This window comes from Orcinus orca, chromosome 16 (assembly GCF_937001465.1).
Source record: "Orcinus orca chromosome 16, mOrcOrc1.1, whole genome shotgun sequence".
NCBI lineage: Eukaryota > Metazoa > Chordata > Mammalia > Artiodactyla > Delphinidae > Orcinus > Orcinus orca.
This window is the reverse complement of record NC_064574.1, coordinates 16,192,703-16,217,831: the sequence shown is the minus strand read 5'-3', so window position 1 is coordinate 16,217,831 and position 25,129 is coordinate 16,192,703. Positions and strand designations below refer to the sequence as shown.

Genomic DNA, 25,129 nt, shown 5'->3' with positions numbered 1-25,129 from the left:
ACTAGCTAACTGTTCGGATCACACTTACTTAGGGCTCTGCTCCTTAAAAGGAGGGAGCAGCTTCATTTCATCCTTTAGAACCAGAAGTCGAGGGCCTGGGGAGAAATTGCCATGAATTAACACAGAGCCTGTACACCTTCCACCACAAACCATCCAGGTGTTAGGTCCTCTGTGGCTTCTAAGACTTGATATGGACTGTTAACTTAGCATCCCACTCACACAGCACCACCACCACTTCCTCTGTTTTAAAAAACTCTGAGATGTGCCCAAGCCAGTGAGAGATGGTAGCGTAAGTCCTGGTCATCTCCAAGGTTATACGAGTCTCTCACCTGTCCTAACACTGTCTAAGATAGCCCGTGGCACCGAGATTCCTCATGGGATTTGCCCCCATCTAAAAACATCCACATTTGGGAATTCCCTGGTGCTCCAGTGGTTAGGACTTTGCGCTTTCACTCACAGGGCCCAGGTTCGATCCCTGGTCAGGGAACTAAGATCCTGCAAGCCACAGGGTGCAGCCAAAAACAAATAAACAAATAAAAACGTCCACATTCCCACAAGGATCGGGGAGGGGGTCATGACAGGGAGGTATTTAAGCCCCAGATTAGAATTGGTTGTTAACTTTCGTATAGGCCGGGCAGCCAGACCCATTTCTGCTCCTGGCTCCCAGGCTGTTCCACCTGTCGTGCCCAACCAGAGGCCAGTGGGAAGCTACCTGTTCTATTGAAGCAGGAACTAGGAGAGGCCCAGTGAAGTATCCGTCCACAGTGGACTGGACCAGCTTCTTTCAAAAATGACCCTACACCACAGATTGGGGCTGCAAACTAAGATTGAGGGAGGGGTCTTGGTGCTTGGTTTGGGGCCACTGCCGTGACCTTGTTCTGTTAGGCCCCTACTGTTTCCATAGAGGCTGGGCCCCAAAGAACTCGGTGAGCCTTCGTGGTGGAGCGCAGGTGGAGTGGATTCGTTGAGAAAGGTGCTCAGGATACGTTCCACGAAAAGGTCTTGGCAGTAGAAGAACCAGGGTCAAGAAAGGCCTTCGTGGTCTACAATTCTCACACGGAGCCTTCGGCCCCAAACCACCAAGCCGGTTCGAGAAGGCTGGGACTAGATCCGGACTGTCTTGAGAGAAAGCCTCCTCTCAGGGGGGTAGGTACGCAAGTTTTGAAACAGGGCATCCTGCTCGCAATTTTCCCGTTTGCGTGTGAAACGTGCAGAGAGCCCACGCTCGCCTTTAATCCTTGTGTAAAGGGAATCCTAACTCCACGGAGAAGGGAAACGGGCGCAGGAGAACAATGACTAATGGGGATTAGAACCCAGGTCTCCTACCGTGGTATCCCCGCCCTCTCTGCGCCGCTGGCGCCGGCTCGGAGCTCCCCCCACGTACCCGCAGCCCTACCCGGGGCCAGGTGAGGGCTCTCCCCGCCTCCCATCGCGGGGGCAGAGATGCCCCCCACCTGGGGCTTCCAGAAGGCTGAGGGGTCCCAGGTGCGGGGCGGGGTCCGAGCGCGCCCGCGATTGGCGCGCGGGGCGGCGGGGGAGGTAAAGGCCAGGGGCAGAAGGGGGTGGGAAGAACCCGGCCGCCCCGCGCGCCCCCGCTGCCGGGGTGAGCGCACGTGGGCGCCGAGCGCGGGGCCGCGCGCCCACCATGAACTCCAGCGGCCCGGGTTACCCGCTCGCCTCGCTCTACGCGGGCGACCTGCACCCCGACGTGACTGAGGCCATGCTCTACGAGAAGTTCTCGCCCGCTGGCCCCATCCTGTCCATCCGTGTGTGCCGCGACGTGGCCACCCGCCGCTCGCTGGGCTACGCCTACATCAACTTCCAGCAGCCGGCCGACGGTGAGCCCCTGGGGGAGGGGGGCGGACCGACCCACCTACAGACAGGCAGACAGGCAGACAGCATCCCAGCCACCCGCGCGCGCTTTCATCTCTGGCTAATCCTGCAAAATCTTCCATTTTGCAGCCAGGGAAACTGAGGTCCAGAGATACAAGGCCTTGGAAGGGGCTCCGAAAGGCCCCGGGGACAGGAACTAGCAGTTAGTGTGCTCCTACTGTGTTTTACTGGTGCTCCGTTTTCCGGAAGAGCTGTTAAGACAGTGAAAACAGCCAAGGGCTTTGGGGTCAGCCAGACCTGGGATTAGAAAGCCGGCAGCTGTGCGGTTTTGAGCAAATGAATCATTCTGAGCTTCAGTTGCCTGTCTGCAAAAGGGGGGAGGTACCTGCTTTGTAGAGTGATTGGGAGGATGAGCAATTGAAAGCACCCGGTGAGGAAGATGCCCGAGAAGACACGGGTGATGAGCGGGGCAGCCGGGAGAGCTCAGCCTCGGGCTGTGGCCTTTCCCGGCAGCCGGACCCGAGGTCTGCACCAGGCGCCTCCACCTTCGGGAACCGAGAAAAGCTGCCTGCGCTCCAGGCTCCACGACCCGTTTCTCGGAGCTGATAGGTTTAGATCAGAGCTTGTCAGCTAGGTGTTGAGTGGAGAGGAGAGAGATTAGAGCGCAGGGTTTTGTTGGAGCTCTGCCACTAGGGTGCGAGCTTGAGCAAGATTTCAGGCTTGGCATCTCTTCATCTGTAAAGTGGGGCTAAGCCTTATTACCCAGTAGCATGGAAGGAATGGAGGGCTTTGTCTATGAAGTAGCACCTGTATCACGTGGTACATTGTAAGCCCTCGGTAAGTTCTAACCCAAGAAAAATCATAATAACTATAGCGTTCAGGTGTAAGACTCCAGAAGTATAACCAAAAAAACCTGCCCCAGCCAAGTCCAAAAGCGGGTGCCTTTACTCTGAGTCTCCTGGGAGGATGGGGAGGTTCCCTGATCTGGGAGTTTGCTGTGATAGTTCTGCCGGTTTCCCAGCAGGTGGTAGAGCTGGATTCCTGGGAGCCTTCCCCTCTGCTCTGCTTTACCCACCCACTGCCTCTTGCCATCTTCCTCCAAGCCCTGTGCAACCTGACCTTTTTGCCAGACTTCATAGATGGAGAAACTGAGCTCCAGACAGCAGAAGGATTTTACTCCTGGATGTTTATGGCAGGACTAGGTGGAAAACCCAGACTTCTTGAAACTTGCCCACTGAGTATTCCACAGTTCCCCTCCAAACCCTCTGAAACCAGAGGTGTCCCTGAAGCAGGGGACAGCATACCACCTGACAGAGGGATGGGCATAGGCTGTTGTTTTTAGACATACTACTGTTTACCAGACACCTATTTTGTGCCAGGCACAAAGTACAAGGCGCCTTGCACACCTTATTTAATTTTCAGTCTGTCTGACAACCTGGAGGCAGGTGGTATTCTCTCCCTTTGTTAGATGTAGAAAGGTGGGTAATATTGTCATCATCCCCTCTTTACAGGTGTAGAAGTGGGCTCAGAGAGGTGATGTTCACTGCCCCGAAAGCCATACTTCCTTGGGATCAAATCTCAACTCTGCTGCTCAGCACCTCTGAGCTTCAGTTTCCTCAAACTGCTGCCACCCTTGTCATAGGGACCCTCCTGATCTTTCCCCTTTCTGAGCCTCAGTTTGCCCTTCTGTAAAATGGGGATAGGAATTCCTGCTCACGTCATTATGGTGAAGAGTTGAAGGAGATCCTACCTGGAAGGTGGGAGGAGCACCACACACATGAATTCTTTCTGTTTATCCCTCCTGAGGCTTCAAGCTCTTATCCCAAGTGAGACCCAGACAGTGGCTCTTTTCTTTTTTTCTTTTTTGGCTCAGTTCCCAACTACGCTCCTTGGGGCTCAGGGAAAGAAAATCCCCTTCACTAGCTCCTTTCTCTCCTCTTGTCCAGCGGAGCGGGCACTGGACACAATGAACTTTGAGGTGATCAAAGGCCAGCCCATCCGCATCATGTGGTCCCAACGAGACCCAGGACTTCGCAAGTCGGGTGTCGGCAACATCTTCATCAAGAACCTGGAAGACTCCATTGACAACAAGGCCTTGTACGACACCTTCTCCACCTTTGGGAACATCCTCTCTTGCAAGGTGGGTGTGCCTCTTGGGGGGGGTCTGTGTTAGACACCTGTGTGGTGGTAGAGGGATACCAAGCAGCACCTCATCGGTAAAGAGCCAGGTTCAGCAAGCACCTGGATGGTAGTTGTTCTCAGCTGTAGCGGTCACCTACGTATCAGCTGGCTCTTGCTGTGTAACCACCTCCTAACTTCGTGGCTGTCAACAACTGTGATTTATTCCGCTCGTAATTCAACCGTTGGCGGTTGGGGCTGAGTTCAGCCGAGCAGTTCTTCTGCTCTTGGCTGGGTTCCTTTGTTTGCCCACTGACAGCTGGATGGCTCTGCTTCTAGGGAGTGGGTGGTTGTCAGCTGGACCGACTCGGCTTTCCTCCCTGTGGGCTTTCATCCTCCAGCAGGCTAGCCCAGGCTATTCTCATGGCAGTAGCAGGGTCCCAGGAGACAGAGTGGAAGCTCACCTGGCCTCTTGAGACCTAGGTTCAGAACTAGCACACTGTCATTTTGTTGCGTTCTACTGACCAAAGTAAGTCATGAGAACAGCCCGAATTCAGAATGAGAGGGCAGTAGAAATTATAGGACAAAGCAAGTAGATACAGGAAGGCCATGATGGCAATGGACCAGACCTTGTCTGTAACATTTCTCTTATAATAGAATGGAAGTTTCCTAGGAGTAGGGATCTTGTTCTTATTCACCACTGTATCCAAGTACCTGAGATGTGAAAACATAGTAGGTGCTCAATAAATATTTGTTGAGCTAATGGCTGTATCATCATTTGGGAAGGGCTGTGATCATTTCTCTGACTTTGTAGTTGAGGGTCAGGGGCCATGCAGCAGATCAGTCTGTCCTGACAGGGCTTAACCCTGGGTGTTTTGCCCGCTAGATTTTATAAGGGTGGCTGGTCAGTTACCCTGCAGCCTTTGGCATGTCCAGCCTTCTGGGGAGGCAGCAGGGGGGATGGGGAGTGATGGCATCCTCTGTGTTAGAACTCTTCCTTGACTCCTACTATGTGCTAGGCACAGTCCTGCAGTTCTCAAGTGAGGCCTCACCACCTCCCTGTGAGTGAGGGGATATCCCTGTGACTCAGAGGGGCAAACAGACTGGAGGAGGTGCAGCAGCTGCGAAGGGCATGCCATGATAGACAGAAAGGGCTGTTTCCTGTCTTTGAGGATCAATGGAAAAGAGAGAGAGGCTTAACTGTGTGCTAGGTTCTTACAGTGATAACAGCAGATTTATCCAGAACTTTCTACGTGCTAGATTTTCTGCATACACATCCTCACAGAATTTCCCAAAATGGCCTCTTAAGATGCAAACAGGAGGATCCCGGAGTTACCCTGGAGGGCGGAGAGGCTCAGAGTTGGGGTTACTTGTTCACAGTTATATATTATAGGGGTGGGAGGTCAGTGGCCAAGGCAGGATCTGAACCAATGGGTTTGCTGGCTTAGCTGAAGCTAACTTAACAGGGAAGAGTATGTCTGTTCCCATTATCCAGGCCTTGAGGCTTCCTCTGGGCCACTGAGGATTGGACAGAAAGTTCTGTGAGACTCGGGCAAGTCTTTGCAGGCCTAATGAAGCCCTGTTATGGGCCTGGTTAGGTACAAGGCGTTCAGTGTGGTCCGTTCCCCTGGTGTTTGCTTTTAGGTTTTATGAGGATGGCTGGTCGGTTACCCTATAGCCTCTGGCATGTCCACCCTTCTGGGGAGATGGCAGGGGTAGGGGGAGAGGTTGGGAGTGATGCCTCCCTCTGTGTTAGAACTATTCCTTGCGTGCTACCAACTGCTCTCAGGCTGGTTGGAGATGGTGAGACTTTTAGGAACAGCTGGACATTGGGCTCTGAGGGGAATGCATGGGGATCCGGGGAGTCAAAGACCCAGAAAGGAGAGTGCCCTGGGGCTGAGGAAAGGTTTCTGAGGCACTGTGGAACTCCACTAGGCTTGGGGTCACGCCACTCAAGTTCAAAGATCAGCCCAGCCTACCGAGCAGAGAGTCAGCATGACATAGTCAGCCAGACCTTGGACTTTGGGGCCTAGTGTCCTGGGTTCAAATCCTGCCTCTTCCACTTCCTGGCAGTGTGGCCTTGGGCTGGTTGTTTAACCTCTCCATACCTCAGCTTCCTCTCTATAAGGGGGGCAGTGGTAGAACCTACCTCTTAGGGTGGCTGTGAATGTATATTAACTCACATAATCTTCACAATATAGATAGCCCTCGAAAGAGTAGCGAGCATCTCATTAGGCATCTACTGGAATCAAATAGTTACTTCTGCTGGCTGGCCGACCTCGGACAAGTCATTTATTCCCATTTTCCCCAGTTGGGCAGCTGGGGCTCAGAGGTTAAGAACTGCCTGGAAGGGTTCTGATGACAAATATAACAGTATGTGATGCCCTTAGCAGGTGCTTGGCACAGAGTGGAACCCAGTCAATGTGATTAAATTTGAATGACAGGCCTGGGCTTGAGTTGAAAGCAGAGGGACCCTGCTTGGGGCTGGAGGGGTGCGTGTTGCGTGTGGACTTGGAAGCAGGACTCGTGAAGGGCCAATTGGAGAGCCTTAAATGCCACGTTGGTATAGTTCTGCGGATTGTAGGAGATACTGGAGATTATTTCCCAGAGGGACATGATCACAGTTACATTTTGGAAAAAGCATCCCAGTGGTCAGCCCAGAAGCTGGGTTGGGAGGCTGGGGTGGTGGTCGAGGCAGAAAATGTCACTTAGTTGAGCCGGGGCGGTGGCTGCAGGGATGAGTGGAGCCGTGGACCCCATGAGATGGTCATTAGGGGTCTTAGTGCAAGTTCAGCCAGAGGGACAGGAACTCTGTGAACTGAAGATCTTTCCCATTCGCGAGGTCTGTCCTAACTTGAGTCGGGAGCCCTACAGAATGGGGGTAGTATGTTTGTGGGTCTTTTCAAAATTTGAAACAAGTTTGCTGTTGAAATAATAGATTAATTGGTAAAGTTTAAACAACCTGGAAAGGAATAAAGTAAAAAAGCTTTCGTCGCTTTCAACTCTAGTTCCCGGAAATAATTATTAACAGTTTTGTGTGTGTCTGTTTTAAAAATTTCCCTGCCAAGATATGGAAGCAACCTAAGTGTCCATCAATGGGTGAATAGATGAAGACAATGTGGTTTATATATACAGTGGAATACTACTCAGCCATAAAAAGAATGAAATTTTGCCATTTGCAGCAACATGGATGGACTTGGAGGGCATTGTGCTAAGCGAAATAAGTCAGACAGAGAAAGACAAACACTATATGACGTCACTAATATGTGGGATCTAAAACTACAGCAGACGAGTGAATATAATAAAAAAAGAAGCAGACTCACGAATACAGAGGACAGATACAGAGAACAAACTAGTGGTTACCAGTGGGGAGGGGGACGAGGGGCAATATAGGGGACGGGGAGTGGGAGGTACAAACTATTGGGTTTAAGATAGGCTCCAGGGCTTCCCTGGTGGCGCAGTGGTTGAGAGTCCGCCTGCCGATGCAGGGGACACGGGTTCGTGCCCCGGTCCGGGAAGATCCCACATGCCGCGGAGCGGCTGGGCCCGTGAGCCATGGCCGCTGAGCCTGTGCGTCCGGAGCCTGTGCTCCGCAACAGGAGAGGCCACAACAGTGAGAAACCTGCGTACCGCAAAAAAAAAAAAAAAAAAAAAAAGATAAGCCCCAGGATGTATTGTACAACACAGGGAATCGAGCCAATATTTTGTAATCACTGTAAATGGTAAGTAACCTTTTAAAAATGGTATATAAGTGAAAAATAATAATAACCATCCCACACTTTCTCTCTTCCTGCTTTCCTTCCTTCTTTCTTTCCCCTCTCTTCCTCACTTTCTCAATCTCTATTTCTTTGTCTCTCTCGCTCTCACTTTCCAAAAGTTTCCCCTAAATATGTATTTCTTGTGTTAGCGGAAACACAATTGAATGTTACCAAAAAATGCCAAACGGTTTCTCAAAAGCATAGATGCCCACTTTAACCCAAATGGGCTTGATTTTCTTCCCCCCACTTAACAGTATACCTCACAGGTCACCCTGCCAGCCGTGAAATCTACCACATTCTCTTCAGCTATGCACATACAGCAGACCAAGATGAATATACTGTAATTTACTGAACCAGTCTCCTCTGGATGGATCTCGGGTTGTTTCTAACTTGCAGTTAGAAACGAAGATGCAGAAAGGGGGGAAGGTGGCTGGAATCTAATCCTTTTATCCATTGCTTTAGGAAGATCGTTAAAAGCTGGTCTGTGGTATAGATGAGATCTGCGTTCAGTTTGAGGACTCTATCCCTCCTTACTGTGTGATCTTAAGCAAGTAGATTGACCCCTTTGAGCTTTCGTTTCCCATCTCTAAAATAGGGCTGTTGTGCGAGATAGGATTGTCTTCGCAGGCACAGAGCAAGCACTCAGATATTAGTCGTTATTGCCGTTGCCATTCTTTTTCTCTGTTGGATGCTCTTCATGTCCTGTTTCCCTGTGGCCCAGGTGGTGTGTGATGATCATGGCTCCCGAGGCTTTGGCTTTGTGCATTTTGAGACCCACGAGGCTGCACAGAACGCCATCAGCACCATGAACGGGATGCTGCTGAATGACCGCAAAGTGTGAGTGGTGGGATGTGGGTGGCTCCAGGGCTAAAGGAGCAGAATCATGGTACCACCAACTTAGGACCCGCCCACCGTCTAATGGGCGCCTGGCACTGAGCAGCTGCTGGTACTCTTCCTGGCAGTATGACCTCGGACGTGTTGCTCCATCTCCCAGGGACTCCCTTTCCTCAAGTACAACATGGGGCTGCTGGGATGCATTAGAGGAGTTCTGAGTGGCAAATGGGGCGATGCTTTAGAAATTCTAGCAGGAACAGCTAATGGCCACATCATCAGTGGACAGAGTGATTTTTGTCTGTTTTCCAACCTTCTCAGCATGGCTGTGAATTTTATTAAACCTTTTGTTTCCTGAGATCTGGGGACAGGAAGGAAGGTTGGCATATGCTTAGCCTGCCATTTTCATGCCTTTAAGTTTGGCATCATCCCCACTTCATAGATGGGAAAGTTGAGGTGCAGATGCTGGAGAGAATCTGCTCTGGCTGTTGCCTCCCCCAGTTCTGATTCTGCCCATCAGATGGCCCAGCCCCATGCCCGAGACTGAGCAGTGGAGGAAGCTTTGGGGTGGCAGATGCACCCAGAGTCATTTTGTCCAGAGGTTCTCAGGGTAGCCTCCTGTCAGTGAACCAGAACTTTGATGGGCTTTTCCCAGTTCTCTAGAAGTGTGTTTCTATCTTTGTCAGCTTTCAGTTTGCCTGTTTTCCTTTGTCACTCAGTTTCCTTCAATTTTTGGTGTCAGCTATCACTCGTTTGTGCTAAATGTCTTATATCAGGGGTCCCCAACCCCCGGGCCGCGAACCGGTAGTGGTCTGCGGCCTGTTAGGAACCGGGCTGCACAGCAGGAGGTGAGTGGTGGGTGAGTGAGGGAAGCTTCATCTGCCGCTCCCCATCGATAGCATTACCACCTGAACCATCCCCCCATTGCTCGCATTACCGCCCAAATCATCCCCACCCCTGTCCGTGGAAAAACTGTCTTCCACAAAACCGGTCCCTGGTGCCAAAAAAGTTGGGGACCGCTGTTTTATAGGTACCATCAAATTTTCTTATGCTTGCTTTGTTTTTCTTAATCTAGGATACTTTCCTAGATGTGTTTATGTGGACTTGGAAATTACAATTTTTAAAATTCATAATGTATTTAAATGATTTCAGTGCCCCCCTCCCCCACCCCAGCAATACTGGCATAAACCACATCTGGTTCTCTCACAGCCACTGCACCCAGTATGTGTTAAATGAATAAGCAAATCCCTGTGATGTGAGTTTGATCCCCAGTTTTACAGGAATGAACACTGAGGCTCAGAGAGGTTAAGTAACTTGCCCAGGGTCACACAGCTTGGTAACTGCAGACCGAGGATTCAAGCCCTTGTCTGTGTGACTCCCAGATTTGTGCTCTTATCTCCTGAGCACTCAGCTGCCTCATTTGCAGTAGGAGATCCTGTGCATTTGCCCCAAGAATGAAGTCATCTTAACCTTACGCTGGAACATAGAAGCTTGGCTGTTGGAAGTGGTCAGTCCTTGGATGTATGCCATCTGAGGAGCATTGCCCTGCCCAGTCCCTTGATGAGGGGTACAGAGATCCTGGAGGCCAGCGGCAATTGACTCAAGCGACCCAGGCTTACTGGGTGGGCCGGGGCAGGGATGGGGGTGGCCGACGGCAGCCATAGGCAGCTGCCTACCCTGTTGGCGTGTCCACAGCTTCGTTGGCCACTTCAAGCCCCGACGGGAGCGGGATGCAGAGCTGGGAGCTCGGGCCATGGAGTTCACCAATATCTACGTGAAGAACCTCCACGTGGACGTGGATGAGCAGTGCCTGCAGGACCTCTTCTCCCAGTTTGGTGGGCGTGTTCCCCAAGGGAGTTGGGGATCACTTCTCTTCTACTCCCAGCTTGGGTGCCCCCTGGGGCTTCCTGAAGACTTGGGAGAAGGGAGGGGACATCTCAGGGCTTGCCTGACTCCCCTTTGAGACAGGTTGCCCTTCCTAGGGAAGATACTGAGTGTCAAGGTGATGAGGGATGACGGCGGCCACTCCCGCGGCTTTGGCTTTGTCAACTTTGAGACGCATGAGGAAGCCCAGAAGGTAGGAACCTCCCTATGGCCCTGTTTCTTGGAGGAGGTGCGGAGCCAGGACTAGGAAGAAGGGAGATCAGGAGCAGAGGGCTCCAGCTGCCTGTGGAGGAAATAGTCCCTCCCCAGCATGGGTCCACACAAGCCAGGGACCTTCCTGCCTGGGGTGAAGGCAGACCCTTCAGCCTCCTCCGGTTGCTTCCATAGCCTGAGGCTGGCTGGCTTTTCATGGAATCTTGCAGCCTGGGAGCTACTAGGGGCCTTTGAGACAGCCATCACCCTCTTGTTGAATTGATCGTGGGATTGAGGCCAGGGAGGGGGAGTGCCGTGTTATTTCTTGCTTCCAAGACTTTGAACATATTGTTTTCTCAAAACACTTCCCCTCCCCTACTCTTTAGACCAATGCTGTCCAATAGAAATATAACATGAGCCACGTGTGCCGTTCAAAATTGTGCAGTAGCCACATTAAAAAGGGTTAAAAAAACCCTGCAACTTTAATAATATATTTTATTTAACTTATTCAAATTATCACTTCAATGTGGTATAATGTTGATATAATTGATTGTGATGTAATATTTACATTGATAAAAATTGAGATTTTTACAGTCCCTTTTTTGTACTACGTCTTTGAAATCTGGTACCTCTAGTCCATGTCAGTTCAGACTAGCCATTTTTCAAGTATTCAGTAGCTGCGTGCAACAAGTGGTTGCCATGTTGGACAGCGTAGCTGTAGATAATTGATGGGTCTCAGCTTATACTTTTCCCTCCTTCAGGAAGCCACCTCTTCCTGTCCTCAGTGCTTCTGACAAGGTGCCCCTCCTGTCTGTCTCCATCATTAGCTCAGATCTCCACGGATAGAACTGAGGGCAGGGGCTGGGTCTCATGTCACCATTAAATCTCTAGCATTTCACTGCTGGTAGGTACCAGATACATATCTACTGAGCAAGGGAATGGTACAAGGTCACCGCGTGAGTAACAAAGCAGGGATAATGTCCGATCTTGCCTCCCACCATGAAGCTCTTTCCGTAGCTCCTGCCCCATTAAGATCACTGGTCATGGGAGAGCTCAGCTCATAGTGGATTCCGGATGGAGACCTGGATCCTGGGGCCACCTCGATAGCAGCCACTTCTCACTGAGCACTTACCACAGGCAAGGTGCTACCTGATTTTGCAGACACTGTCCTGTCTCCTCCCACCAGTGTGGGCTCTACTGTGGTTATCAGGTTCCACCAGCTTGTAGCTAGGAGGAGAGAGCACTGGGATTAGAACCAACTCTTTCTGGCCCTGAAGTTTCGTTCTTAAGTAAAGGGCTCCTTTGAAAGGTAACTTCTTGTGTCTCCTTGGACATGTCCCACCCTGTCTGTAGACTTTGGTTGCCCCAACTATAAAATGACAAGTTGGAGTAGAGCAGTGAAGCTGGCAGGGGAAACCGTAGACTCCAAGGTCTTGGAGACTTCGGTAATGACCTGTTTTTTGCGGGTTTTTTTAAGATTTATTTTTTATTTATTTATTTATTTTATGCTGTGTCGGGTCTTAGTTGTGGCACACAGGATCTTCGTTGAGGCATGCGGGATCTTTCGTTGCAGCACGTAGGCCCTTTGTTGTGGCGCACGGGGTCTAGAGTGTGTGGGCTCTGTAGTTTGTGGCACGCGGGCTCTAGTTGAGGCGTGCAGGCTCAGTAGTTGTGGCGCACGGGCTTCGTTGCCCCACTGGCATGTGGTGTCTTAATTCCCTGACCAGGGATCTAGCCCACGTTCCCTGCATTGTAAGGGGGATTCTTTACCGCTGGACCACCAGGGAAGTTCCCTGCCAATGACCTTTAAGACTGCTACGGATCAGGCAGTTCTTGGGCCCCCAGAGTGTTTTTACATATATTTACATACGTTTGCATGTCTAGGTAGGGAAGCAAGTCATTATATGAAAATATTTACTAATGAACTGACCACTTAAAAAGTCAGTTCCCTTTTAAATATTTCTCCTCCCTAACACCAATGTCTAATCCAAACCTTTGAGTCAGTACTCACGTGGGTCTGATTTTTGCAGATAAGTCAATGCCGATTCAGTTCATTATTAGTGGATTGCAGAGAGACATTGCACGTCTGTTTTTTTTTTTTTATGTGACACCAGGTTGGGTCACCGCCCCTGAACAAATTTAGTAAAAATTTCTCTCTCCCTCCCTTTTTTCTTTTATAATTTATCTTTATTTTTGTAGTGGAGTATAGCTGATTTACAATGTTATGTTTCTTTCTGGTGTATAGCAACTTGATTCACTTACACAGAGACATCTATATCTACATATTCTTTTTCAGATTCTTACCAGTCTTATACATTCTTTTTCGGTGATTACAGTGTGTTGAGTCAAGTTCTATGTGCTATACAGTAGGTCCTTATGGATTAAGACATTGCCCGTCTTGCAGAAGATGTAGGAATCCATGCAATCAAAGCCACTGACGGTTTGGGGTGTGGCAGGCTTAGGCCAGTTAACTGAAGAAAAGAAAACTCAAGGGTTAAGAAGCAAATGTCTCTAAAGTCCTCATAGCAAAAACGGTTCTCTGTGCTGTGAAACCCAACATGAAGGATCTTGATTACGCCATCACGCCCTTTGGAAAGAATTATGCTTGTTGCTTTGTTCTAATCGTGTGTGTACTTACAGTTAGAACCTAAATGTTAAGTCATGGGAAACTTTGCAAATTTCAATTTCACTTTTTCAAGTAGAGCCCAAATCAATTTTTTAAAATTCTATAGTTTACTCTGAAATTACTCTGTCCCATGTTTTTAAAAAATGAATTCACTTTAAATGGCCTGGATTCTGGTACTAATTATTCTCAGCTAACAAGGCCAGCCTGGCTTGCAGGTGGCCCCATCTGGGCCCAGAAGATGGGACTGGAGGACAGGGCTAAGGCCAAGGCCTCATGGGGGTGGTTACCAAGCCCCCTGGCTGCCTCTTCTCTGCACAGGCTGTGATGGACATGAACGGGAGGGAGGTGAGTGGACGGCTGCTCTACGTAGGCCGGGCCCAGAAGCGGGTGGAGCGGCAGAATGAGCTGAAGCGCAGGTTCGAGCAGATGAAGCAGGACCGGCTGACCCGTTACCAGGTGAGGGACAGGCTTCCTGTGGGGCAGCTGCTTCGATGTGAAAGTGTCTGTGTGTGGGCAACCCTGAATGCGACTCCCTCCTCCAGCAATCCCGCTTCTGGGAACTTGGCTTTAGAGATGCGGGGAGTGGGGAGGGGCTGCACCTTCCAGGTGATGGACTCGCTGAGTGATGGGTGAGGTGCAGGGGTGCTGCATGAGACTGAGAACTGGAGGTGTGGTGGGCGGGGCTTCCAGTGCCCCCTTGGCCCATGTAAGCCCCTCCCCCCACCCCAAGTCATTCTGGGGCTTGGAGGGGAAGGGGCACATCTAGCAGGTATCCTTTCCTTCTAGGGCGTGAACCTGTATGTGAAGAACTTGGATGACTCCATCGATGATGAGAAACTGAGGAAAGAGTTCTCTCCCTATGGAGTGATCACCAGTGCCAAGGTGAGGGCCGGGGGCACCCACAGGGGATCGGTAGCCTTCCCCTCCCATCCTCACTGCCCACGCACACCCCCATCCCCGCCCCGGGGCTTCCAGGGATTTGGTGCTGCGCTGCTCCTTCTGGAGTTTGGGAGCTGGGTCTGACCCCATTGGAGTCTGTCGTCCATCTGCAGCCTTGTCTGGGCTGGAGGGGAAGAGGGTAGAAATACAGTCCCAGTCGCACAGCTGGACTTGCTGGGGCTCGCTGTAACCGAGGTTCATGCAACAAGCATTTATTGAGTGCCTACTGTATGCCAGATTACAGATATTTGTGTCTCAGAATTTCCATTGACTTTTGTTGTCTGGCCTTGGCTGGTGACATAACCCCTTTCCGGGCCTCAGTTTCCCCATTTGGAAAATGAGAGGCTTGGGCTGCATCATTCTTCACTCATTCTTCCCCACGTATTGAACAGCTACCGTGTGCCCTCCTAGCACCAGAGATGTGATGTTGGCTCTGTGACCTTGAGCAGATGTCTTCCGAGCCTTATCTATAAGATGAGGGTGGGCGGTGGGCTCCCTGGATGGTTCTGAACCCTGGCTTCTCATTAAAATACCGCGGAGAGCTCTTAAATAGACACCCGAGTCAGAGAAACTGAATGTAGAGCTCTGGGCATCTTAATTTTAAAAGCTCCCCACGTAATTTTAAGAAGACCTAGTGTTCGTTCATTCCATACTTGAGCACCTGCTGTTTTGCCAGGCCTTGTGGGAAGCATACAGGAATAAGTCAGACGTAGTCCTTGCCCTTGAGTAACTTATAGTCTAGTGGGGAAGTCGGATGCATCACTAACTCAAATCTACTGTAGGGTGGGGTGGGGTTGGGGTAAGTGGAGGAGGCAGAGCTGCGGGAGCTCAGCAGAACAGGAAGGAGGGCTTCCTATAAGAAGTGGCAGTGGCAGCAGCGTTTGACTTGACTGTGAGGAGGTAGGGAGCTGCGGGTGGGAATGAAGGACTTTCCAAAGAGGTCAGTGTGGGTGACCGGGCTGAGGACCTGCACGTGTGGTGTGATGGTTGGGCTCTTAGGACGTGGTCTAGAAGTTCTTTTGCCTGTTGAATTCAATTTAAAATGTCCTTCAGGGAGCCTGGTATTTGGGGAAGAGGTTCTAATAATTTTTGAGTTAAGGACGTTTTCCCCAAAAAAGTGACAGAGAGCTGTGGGACATGTGAATGAAGCATCAGGAAATCTGATTAAATTTATCAATCAGTAATTGATAAATCTGATTTATAAAAAGCTCTGGGCCCTCTTTCCTGGCAAATGCATACTTGGTGTAGTATTACGGTTGGAAGCTGGGATTTTAAAGTTAATCAGAAGTAGGTCTAAACCCCAGTCCTACCATTAACTACCTGTAGAGCCTGAAGGAAGTGACATTGCCATTTGGACCCTTTTTACCCATCTGTAAAATGGGAGCAACACGATCTACTTCTAGAGGTGTCCTGAGAACTAAAAGGCCTGCAAGTGGAGCACCTGCCCACGATAAGTAGTGAAATAATGATCTAGTTGTTCACATACCTTGCATATAGTTTCAGGAGATTCACTGCCCTCCTTGAGGACCCCTTGAATGAAGGGAATTGTACAAAATCTGGATTGCTTAAGAGTTGACGCAGAGTGGGGTGGACCATCTTGTTATAAAATGGGAATTTTACATAAGTTTATATGTACTTATAAAATTTAATATATTTTCTATTTTATAAAATAGTGATTGAAAATGAGATAATAGTGTTATAAGCACTTTGTAGAGATTAAGTTCATAGTAAGCTCTGCATGAGTATTTTTTATTATTTATTTTATTTATTTTCTATTGTTTAGGCTGCATTGGGTCTTAGTTGCGGCACGGGAGATCTTCACTGAGGCATGCAGGCTTCTTTCTAGTTGCGGCGTGCGGCTTTTTCTCTCTCTAGTTGTGGCGTGTGGGCTCCAGGGTGCGTGGACTCTGTAGGTTGTGGCACGTGGGCTCTCTTGTTGAGGCACGGGCTCTCTAGTTGAGGCGTGTGGGCTCAGTAGTTGTGGCATGTGGGCTTAGTTGCTCCGAGGCATGTGGCATCTTAGTTCCCTGATAGGGCTCGAACCTGTGTCCCCTGCATTGTAAGGTGGATTCTTTACCACTGGACCACCAGGGAAGTCCTTGCATAAGTATTAGTTGTACTAATTTTATCTTCTTTAAAACTACCTAACAGAAGTTCTTATTAATTTGCTAAGACAGTATTTTTTTGCCAAGAAAATTTGGCTGTCTCATAAAGCCTATGGACCCCTTATCCTATGGAGGATATGTTTAAATGCATAAAAGAAAACTCATAAGATTACAAAAAACAATTGGATTGAAATATATTTGTTAAAATATGTTCTGCTTTATTAAGGCAGCAAACTATAAGATCTAGGGGAATTCCCTCGCAGTCCAGTGGCTAGGACTCCGTGCTCTCACTGCCGAGGGCCTGGGTTCAATTACTGGTCAGGGAAGTAGGATCCCACAAGCCACGTGGTATGGCTGAAAAAGGTAAAAAAAAAAAACAAAAAACTATAAGATCTAGTGAAGTAGTGATGAGCCTAAAAGATTTTGAGATCAGCAATAATTAATGTGATATGAAAATATTCTTCTTGACAAAGTCACAAGCACAGCTAATGCTACTGTATTTTTTCTTTGCCTATATTCAAAATAGAAGGAAATGCTAATGTAAAAATAAAGATGCCATTTTCCCCCCATCTGAGTTCACAGGCCTCCAGAATTCTATCCATTGACCTCCCTGAGGGGATCTGTGAACGCTCAGGTCGAGGCCCCTGTATGAGTAGCAAAGTGCAGCTGAAAATCATTGATGTTAGAGCATGGGCTCTAATAGAGCAGATTTAAAATGTTCTCAGCTCAAGTCCTCATGGAGTCAGGCCAGTGTCTCAACCCTAAAAAAAGATCAAGAATCGTATATGCAATATGGATGGGATCCTTGAAGAGAAAAATGTTAGAAAGTCCAGTGAAATCCAAATGAAATCTGCAGTTCAGTTAATAGCATTGTAGATAATAATAGTATTGTACCAATCAGTCGATACTGTAGTTCTGTCCCACTGTTAACATGGTACATTTGTCAAGCTAGGTGAAAGATATACAGCAACTCTGTACTATTTTTGCAACTTTTCTATAAATCTAAAGTCATTCCACAATAGAAAGGTTATTTTAATAAAAATTTTTTTTAAAAAAAGGCTAAGAACCTCTTCCCCAGACTCCTGAAGAATGTGGCTCTGTGCCTTGCCGAGGCAGTGGAGGTCTACCAGCACCGTACATTAGGTTTGAGCTGTGGCTAATGTATGACCCACTGCCTAGGTGAGTCATTCTTTTTTTTTTTTTCTCCATAATAGTAAGGAATTTTGTTTCTATCGCAAAGAAAATTAACACAATAAAGCACCAAAAATACAAATTCAAATTATTTTCCTATTCCATACAAATCTCTTTCATGGAGTCTCTAGGAAATATAACTCTTAAGAGCATCTTACTTTGTCCATAATTCACAAATGAACTAAAGAACTGTATGGATGGTTTAATAAAACCCGAGGAGTAGTTGAAATGCAGATTTTTCATTATAGTGACCCCTACAGAAAGGTTTAAGATTGTAGCCTGGCCGAAGAACCCTGCCCCTAGATATTAACCTGTCCCAAACTACCATCCCACTTCCTTTTAGCCGCACAGGCGAGGGCAGATACAGTAACGATTTAAGCCGGCTTTCCATCACCGCTTAGGAAAATCTTTTCAGAAGGAAAATTTAGAGATCAAAATTAACTCTGAAATGCAGCTGTTCTCCCTAATTCTGGGGAATGGTCTAGTAAACGATGAGCAGCCCTCATTAGCAAGTGGACCGGTCTTGGACAAGTCACTCTGAGCCTCACTTCCATCACTTGTAAAGTGGGAGTGGCCATGCCTCCGTGCTCAGGTGGCTGCACCTGTCGAGTAAGAAGGCGTGTCACATCTTCTTTATCCATTCATCCGATGATGGCATCTGGCATACTGTGGGCCTCAGTAAATGTGTGGGTGAGAGAGGACCCCCCCCCTTAATCGCAGTTTCTCCTGGGTACCCTCAGTACTGGGCTGGGCCCCCCAGGGGGTGGGGAGCGTGGCCCCCGGAGTCTTCCTTCTCCACCCCCAGCAGCCCTTGTCTTGTCTTGCTTTTAGGTGATGACAGAGGGTGGCCACAGCAAAGGGTTTGGCTTTGTGTGTTTTTCCTCTCCAGAAGAGGCGACGAAGGCCGTGACAGAGATGAACGGGCGCATCGTGGGGACCAAGCCACTGTACGTGGCACTGGCCCAGCGCAAGGAGGAGCGGAAGGCCATCCTGACCAACCAGTACATGCAGCGCCTCTCCACCATGCGGGCCCTGGGCAGCCCCCTCCTGGGCTCCTTCCAGCAGCCTGCCAGCTACTTCCTGCCCGCTACGCCCCAGGTGACCTCCTGTCCGCATCCCTTCCCTGACAGCCAGGTGGGGCAGGAAGATCAGAGCTTCACAGGCAGACAGAGATTCCCAACATGCTTCAGCTGGAAGCTCACTCGGCAGGCAGCCGTTGTCACCCCATCTCTAACAGGGGTAATTTTGTCCCTGTCAAGCAGTGCTTCCCGATCCGGGAGAGAATCGTGAATGTTATGCTGAAAGATTCTCTGCAGTCAAATACGTTGGGGAAATATTGCATTAAGCCAAAGAAGCCTGGATTTCTTTACTGTGTACCTTCTTCTATCCTGATATGCCAGTAGGCACCATGACTTTCCCAAACTGGCAGAGTACGTAGCATTCCCCCAGCTTAGATGATCATTTTTGTGGGACGCCTGCTAACATCTCTCCTGTATGCTAATGTTCTAAGGGGCCTGGTTTGGGGAAGGAGCTTGTGTGACCTGGAGGGAGTAGAAAGATGTCTGTAGAAAGATGAATGGCTCCGAGGATGGGAACATTCCTCCCCCTTAGCAGTTCCTCAGGCTGGCACAAGTAACAGTGGGATTGTCGCCCTTTTATCCAGGTCACTGGGCTAGCAGTACTGCTCATCAGGGGCAAGGATTGAGCCTGAGATCTTGCCCCGAAGGGGTCAGGGCTAATGGACCTCCTGACGTGGGAAGCAGGAGCCTTAACCCCAGCTTTGTGGGTCTATAATGACCAGTCCCCTGTAGGGGACAGTGGAATTCCCATAGTGGTGTCCCTGAGGGAATGCAGTTTCTCACCTCCCCTGCTGCCAGCCCCGCTCACTCTAGGTCTTTCTGTCCCACACAGCCTCCAGCCCAGGCCCCATACTATGGCTCTGGCCCACCTGTCCAGCCTGCCCCCAGGTGGACGGCCCAGCTACCCAGACCCTCGTGTGAGTGACCCAGCCCCTGCCCTCCACATGGGTCCCGTGGGGCAGCGCGTAACACGGTGGGTTAAGGACACGAGCTTGGGGGTCAAGCCTGGCTCTGCCACTTCCCAAGGTGTTAATTTGGGTGGGTCACGTCCCCTCTCTGAGCCTCGGTTTCCTTTTGTGAACGTGGGCCTGCGTGAGATGTGTGTAAATCACCAAGGACAGGGCCGAGCCCTAAAAGACACACACGCAGCTGTTACCTTCCGTGAGCTCCAAAGGCTCTCCTGATTTGTGACGGTGAAAATTCCTGCAAAGCTGAGAAAATAATACTCCTTTGGCACTACTGTTGATGAATGGTCCTTCTCTAAGAGTGACGTTCACCCTGACCTGAAGCTGCCCTGGGGGACCAAGCTGTGTGGTCCTGGTACCTACGCTTCTTGGGGTCCTGGGTAGACAGAAGTTGGCTTTGTAATTGCAGATTTCCAACACCCTCCCCTGGAGTTCTGGGTCTGCCAGTGAATTCACTCCTCTTTCTGCTGCAGAATGTTCTGGTTCCCCTTCCCATCCCCTTCCTCACCCCAGAACTGTCAGGGTGCAGCGTGCCCGCCTGATTGTCCCCCTCCACCTAAACTTTCTCCATGTTCTCTATGCCGCAAGCCGCCTACCCGCCTGCGGCCTCGGTTGTCCAGCCAGCAGCCGTGTCTCGGCGCCCCTCGTTCCCCATCGGCAGTGCCAGGCAGATCTCCACCCACGTGCCGCGCCTGGTGCCCCACGCCCAGGGAGTGGGTGAGTGTGGGCAGGGCTGGGAGGAATGGAACGGAGGACGGGTACGGTGGTGGGTAGGGGCTTGCTCCTGGCAGGGAGTCAGAACCGGCTTCCACAGTGACCCTGCCGCTGGCCCCCTTGGAGGCCAGTGCGGGCATCTGAGGCCGTGCAGTGGGCTCCAGGGTCAGGGTCCTACCGACCCATTTCCGGGGCTGACTCACTCTGTGGTCATGCTACCTACTGTACCTGGTATCCTCTTGTCTAAAATCTGGGTGAGGGACTTCCCTGGCGGTCCAGTGGTTAAGGCTCTGAGCTTCCACTACAAGGGGCGTGAGTTCGATCCCTGGTCGAGGAACTAAGATCCCACATGCCGCGCAGCACGGCCAAAAAAAAAATCCAGGTGAAAGCAGTATTCCCGTCGTGTTACGCGGGTGAAAGTGATCATACGTGCAGGGGCGCAGCACCAGATCTGAGCCCAAGTACTGCGGCAGCTGTGAACGGGGGAGCAGGTTTGGGCTCTAAGGCAAGTACCCGTTCCTTCATTTGGCAGGTGTTTGCACGCCTGTGTGCTGACCCTTTACTCGGTGCTGGGGATTCTACGTGAATGCTGGTTTTGAGGTGTCATGCCTTTGGGTTGCTGTCGGCCTTACCATCCCTGCTTATCTCTTACAGCCAACATCGGTACCCAGACCACAGGACCCGGTATGGCAGGATGCTCTTCACCAAGGGGGCCTCTCCTGACACACAGGTGTTCCTTGGCAACACACAACACCCACCGGGTAAGGCTGGCCCAGCTGCCCACTGAGTTTGGGCTCTGGGGGTGCTTGGCTCAGAACCCTGTCTAAGGTACTGGCCCTGTCTGGACCTTGGTTTCCTTTCTATCCTTGGCTTGTAAAGTTTCCTTTATGAACATGTACCATCAGAAGAGATATCCCCACCCACCACCCACTAACAGAGGGGAAAAAAGACCAGGATCACATTTTGTTTGTTCATCACGATTTGCTTCGCCTGGGTTATTACCAAAATTAACTTGGGTTTCCTTAGTATTTACTTAGTAAGCAGCGAGGATGTGATCACTCTGCAGAATAGAACTGAAAATATCTTCTGTAATTAAGAGCTGTGTATTTATCTCCCTGCCCCCTAAAAAACTCTCCGAGTCAGCATTTTCAGATCCTGTCTAGAATTTCTGTGGGTATACTTCAAACTATTTCTTGCAAAATGAACAAGAGGAGGCTTTAGAGAGCAAAATGGTTTTAAAGTTACCAAGATGCGAAAGGGTCAGAAATCACGCTGGGGATGCGGCCATAAAGCTACCTGAGTAGAAAGTGCTTTCTTTAGCACCAGGTGCTCAGTAACGTGTGGCTTTCACTTGACAACACGCATAGGGTTCCTAGCACCACGGAACACGTCTGCACTAGGACGTCACTTTGTCGTCTAGTCCACCGTGCCCTTGTTAGGGGTTCTGTTCCGCCCGATTGTCCATACCTTGCCCCCTGTTCCCCCTCTTCTAGAGCCTTCCTGGAGGCCTGTGCTCACCCGACAAGGGTAAGTGTTTTGAGGCCTTGCCCATCCATGTGGTTAAGGGATGTGTCCCCGGCACCATGTGCAGGTCCAGGAGCCTGCTGTGCGTGTCCCCGGACAGGAGCCCCTGACTGCGTCCATGCTGGCCGCAGCGCCGCTGCACGAGCAGAAGCAGATGATCGGTGAGTGGCTGGTTCCTCGACCCTGGAGCAGGAAGGGGGCGCCACCAGCCGGCTTACCTGGTGGGAAGTGCCTTGAGTGGAGGTCAGACGTGGGGACGAGGTCCCCAGCCTCGTGCTGACCCACCTGCCGGGTGGACTTGCCCAAAGGGCCTTTACTTCCCAGGACCCTGTTCGTCTTAAGACCCTGGTCAGACCAGATGGTCCCGAGATCTCTTCCAGCTCTGCTGTTGTGTGGCTTCGACTCAGGCTGGGAGAGACCCCAGACGTGGGGAGATGAGGGGCCAGGAGGGGGAGCAGAAGGGTAGGGTCTTGGGTTTCTGCCAGGAAATGGCCCCTAAGGTGGGTGCTGTGGTACCTCACACCTCTCGTGATGGGAAGAGGCTGTCACCGAGTTTCATCGGTCTCCCAGTGCCCACGGCGGGGAGGAAGAACATAAACGTGTCCTGGGAAACAGACATTGTTCCCCCTGGCCCCTGATCTCCCGTGCAGTCCATCTCCACCCCGGCCTCTGTGGCGGGCCCTGCTTAAGGAGGCCGCTACCTGCTGAATGAATGAGCGAGCTTCCTGTGGTTCCCAGGCTCTTTCCTTCACCTAGACCTCCAGACTCTTCTCGGAAGGCCCCCAATGCCACCACGCCATTGTTTGCTCGGCTCGCTTGGGGTTTTGCCACTTTACTACCCACCCCCAGAGAAAAATTCTAAATGGGCTTCATGGCGGTGGAAGGCTCTGTAAGCAGTGCCCCGGAAACATCTTCACTCCCCTCGTGGGAGAAGCCCTCCCCCACCACTGGAGGCACCCAGCACCTCCAGCCCCGGCTGCACCCTCCACACGTTGCCCAGATGGGCTGACCACCACCACTAGGCCCCGTCACTCGAAGTGCCCAGTGGTGGAAGGGAAGTTTATCTTGTGTGCTTGGCTCCCGTCCCTCCAAGAAGTCAAGTTCAGCATTATCGCATCCCGTCTAGAATTTCAATGTGATCCTTCAAGTGATTTCTTGCCAAATGAACAAGAGTAGTCTTTTTTTTTTTTTTTTTTTTTTTTTTTTTTTGCGGTACTTGGGCCTCTCACTGTTGTGGCCTCTCCCCTTGCGGAGCACAGGCTCCGAAAGTACAGGCCCAGGGGCCATGGCTCACGGGCCCAGCCGCTCCGCGGCATGTGGGATCTTCCCGGACCGGGGCACGAACCCACGTCCCCTGCATCGGCAGGCGGGCTCCCAACCACTGCGCCGCCAGGGAAGCCCCAAGAGTGGTCTTTAACACAGCAACCAACCTGTGTCAGAGCCTACGCAGTGTACTCGACACGCACCGTCAAATTTGATTCTTCACACTAGCCTCCAAGGCGGGGTTGGCTATGCTCACTTGGGGAAGAGGCCCCCGAGAGTGTTCAGTGACACACCTGGAGGGAGCAGTTCTGGGACAAAAACCCGGATGCCCCCTCTGCTGCGTTCCACAATACCACCCCTGCCCTGGGATGCCCGGGCTGTCCGCCAGGTGTGTGCATAAGCCTCAGAGGCTCTTCCGCACAGGTGAGCGTCTCTACCCCCTCATCTACAATGTCCACACCCAGCTGGCTGGCAAGATCACGGGCATGCTGCTGGAGATCGACAACTCGGAGCTGCTGCTCCTGCTGGAGTCCCCAGAGTCCCTCAACGCCAAGGTGGGCTGGAGCCTGCGAGGAGCGGGGAGGCCTGGGGGCAGAGGAGGGTTACGGATCAAGGCCTCTCCTAGGCGAGCTGGTAGGCTGCTGCTTAGACAGGTGAAGTGTATCTTCTTGCTGAAATCAGCTAACACCCGCAGAATGTGGAGGTGGCAGAGGGCCTTAGTGAAGGGCCGGCTACTTCAGCCCCTGCGGCCTCCCTGCAGCTCCCCAGGCAAGACTGTGCGACAGGGCGCTGTGTTCTGACCCAGACTAAGGGTTAGGGTTCCCCCAGCCGTCTGGCAGTGTAGAAGGTGGCCGTGGGTTTCTGCCATGGGAGCCAGTGAGCACAGTCAGAGGGGGCGACGGGGCTGGGCGCGGGCCTTCTCGCGTCCGGTGGGCCAAGGCGGGGAGGCAGGGCTCTCCCAGGACCCTGCTGGGGCAGCTGCACCAACCCCTCCCCCGTGTGTCCCACAGGTCGAAGAGGCCCTGGCGGTGTTGCAGGACCACCAGGCCACGGAGCAGACCTGAGTGCACGTGCGCCGGGACCAGGTGGGTGGTGGTCAGGGGAAGGGTGCCGAAGCAGCCGAGCCCAGAAGCTGTACAGAGCTGGGGAGGGACGTTCACAGACTCCCAGAGAACGCTGTGGTGTCACTGGCTTATCTCGGAGGCACCAAGGGGTTCAGGGGAAGCTGTGACGATCAAAGGCAAGGAGGACAGACTGCGTGATGGGAACTGGCGTGGACTCCAGTGCCAAGTGGGCCGGCCGGCCGGCCGCCCCGGCGGCCTCGCTCAGGATAGGCTGGCCTTCCCCCGGGCACCGCCTGGCCCCACGCAACCTGCCGGAACGCCTGGCTTGGGCTCGTCTGTGTCCTTGCTTGAAGACTGGGTGTCTGCCATGCTTTAGAAACATTTATTTTTTTCATCCCCAGAAAATGGACTCCTTACTCCCTTGGCTGACAAGAGAACTGCGTTTCCTGCTCTTGGCTCTAAGGCCCTGTGAACCGTAACTTCCCAACTGGGCTGTATCTGCACTTGAGCTTTTTGTGGAATGAAGGCTGGTCACCCGGCCAGCCTCTTACCTGTTGCTTTGTGCATTAAAAGTGCTGCAAACTCCGTCTTGTCTCCCAGGAGGTCTTCTTGTGTCAGAGGGAGGTGGGCAGAGCAAAGGGTAGCCTTGACTGGGCTGGGGCTTTGGCTGTAAGAAACAGGAACAGAAACCCAAAGGCGCGCTGCGCTAACGCACACAGAGGGCGTGTAAACCGTGCACCAGACAGAGCAGAGCTGCCAGGAGCTGAGCAGGACGACCTGTAAGGGCCCCAGAGGAGCAGCCGCCACCCACCAACCGTGCGGCGGGGGGCTAAGCGGTCGTCACACAGCACTGAAGCTGCTGGTGCCCACGTGTGCACGGGGGTTCTGGGTGCCTGGCCCGAGCAGCCTGCAGGGCAGGGTCCTCTGGAAGCAGTGACCGCTTCTTCGCTCTGGGCCGGCTGACCAAGGCGTTGTGTCACAACTCCACTCTTGTAGAAAGGCTTTCGGTTACCTTCCCAGGTTGTGATTTCCAGGTTATGCTG

At 51.4% G+C, this 25,129-nt stretch overlaps 1 protein-coding gene across 4 annotated transcripts; it reads left to right on the top strand.

Moving 5' to 3' along the window:
* The first annotated feature begins 93 nt into the window (after positions 1 to 93).
* Positions 94 to 24,921, top strand: PABPC1L (poly(A) binding protein cytoplasmic 1 like). Of its 4 annotated transcripts, none has more exons than XM_049700120.1 (15): positions 94 to 1,838; positions 3,780 to 3,973; positions 8,431 to 8,546; positions 10,236 to 10,375; positions 10,523 to 10,617; positions 13,561 to 13,698; positions 14,029 to 14,124; positions 18,309 to 18,575; positions 19,389 to 19,473; positions 20,110 to 20,238; positions 20,890 to 20,996; positions 21,827 to 21,920; positions 23,446 to 23,576; positions 24,033 to 24,107; positions 24,488 to 24,921. In XM_049700120.1, the coding sequence occupies exons 1-14, from the start codon at positions 1,646 to 1,648 to the stop codon at positions 24,084 to 24,086; spliced, it is 1,839 nt and encodes a 612-aa protein (XP_049556077.1). In that variant the 5' UTR covers positions 94 to 1,645; the 3' UTR covers positions 24,087 to 24,107; positions 24,488 to 24,921. The 4 variants fall into 4 exon arrangements, with proteins under 4 accessions (XP_049556077.1, XP_033289682.1, XP_049556076.1 ...); XM_033433791.2 differs by having other exon boundaries at positions 18,309 to 18,716; XM_049700119.1 differs by having other exon boundaries at positions 23,446 to 24,921.
* Positions 24,922 to 25,129: the final 208 nt, after the last annotated feature.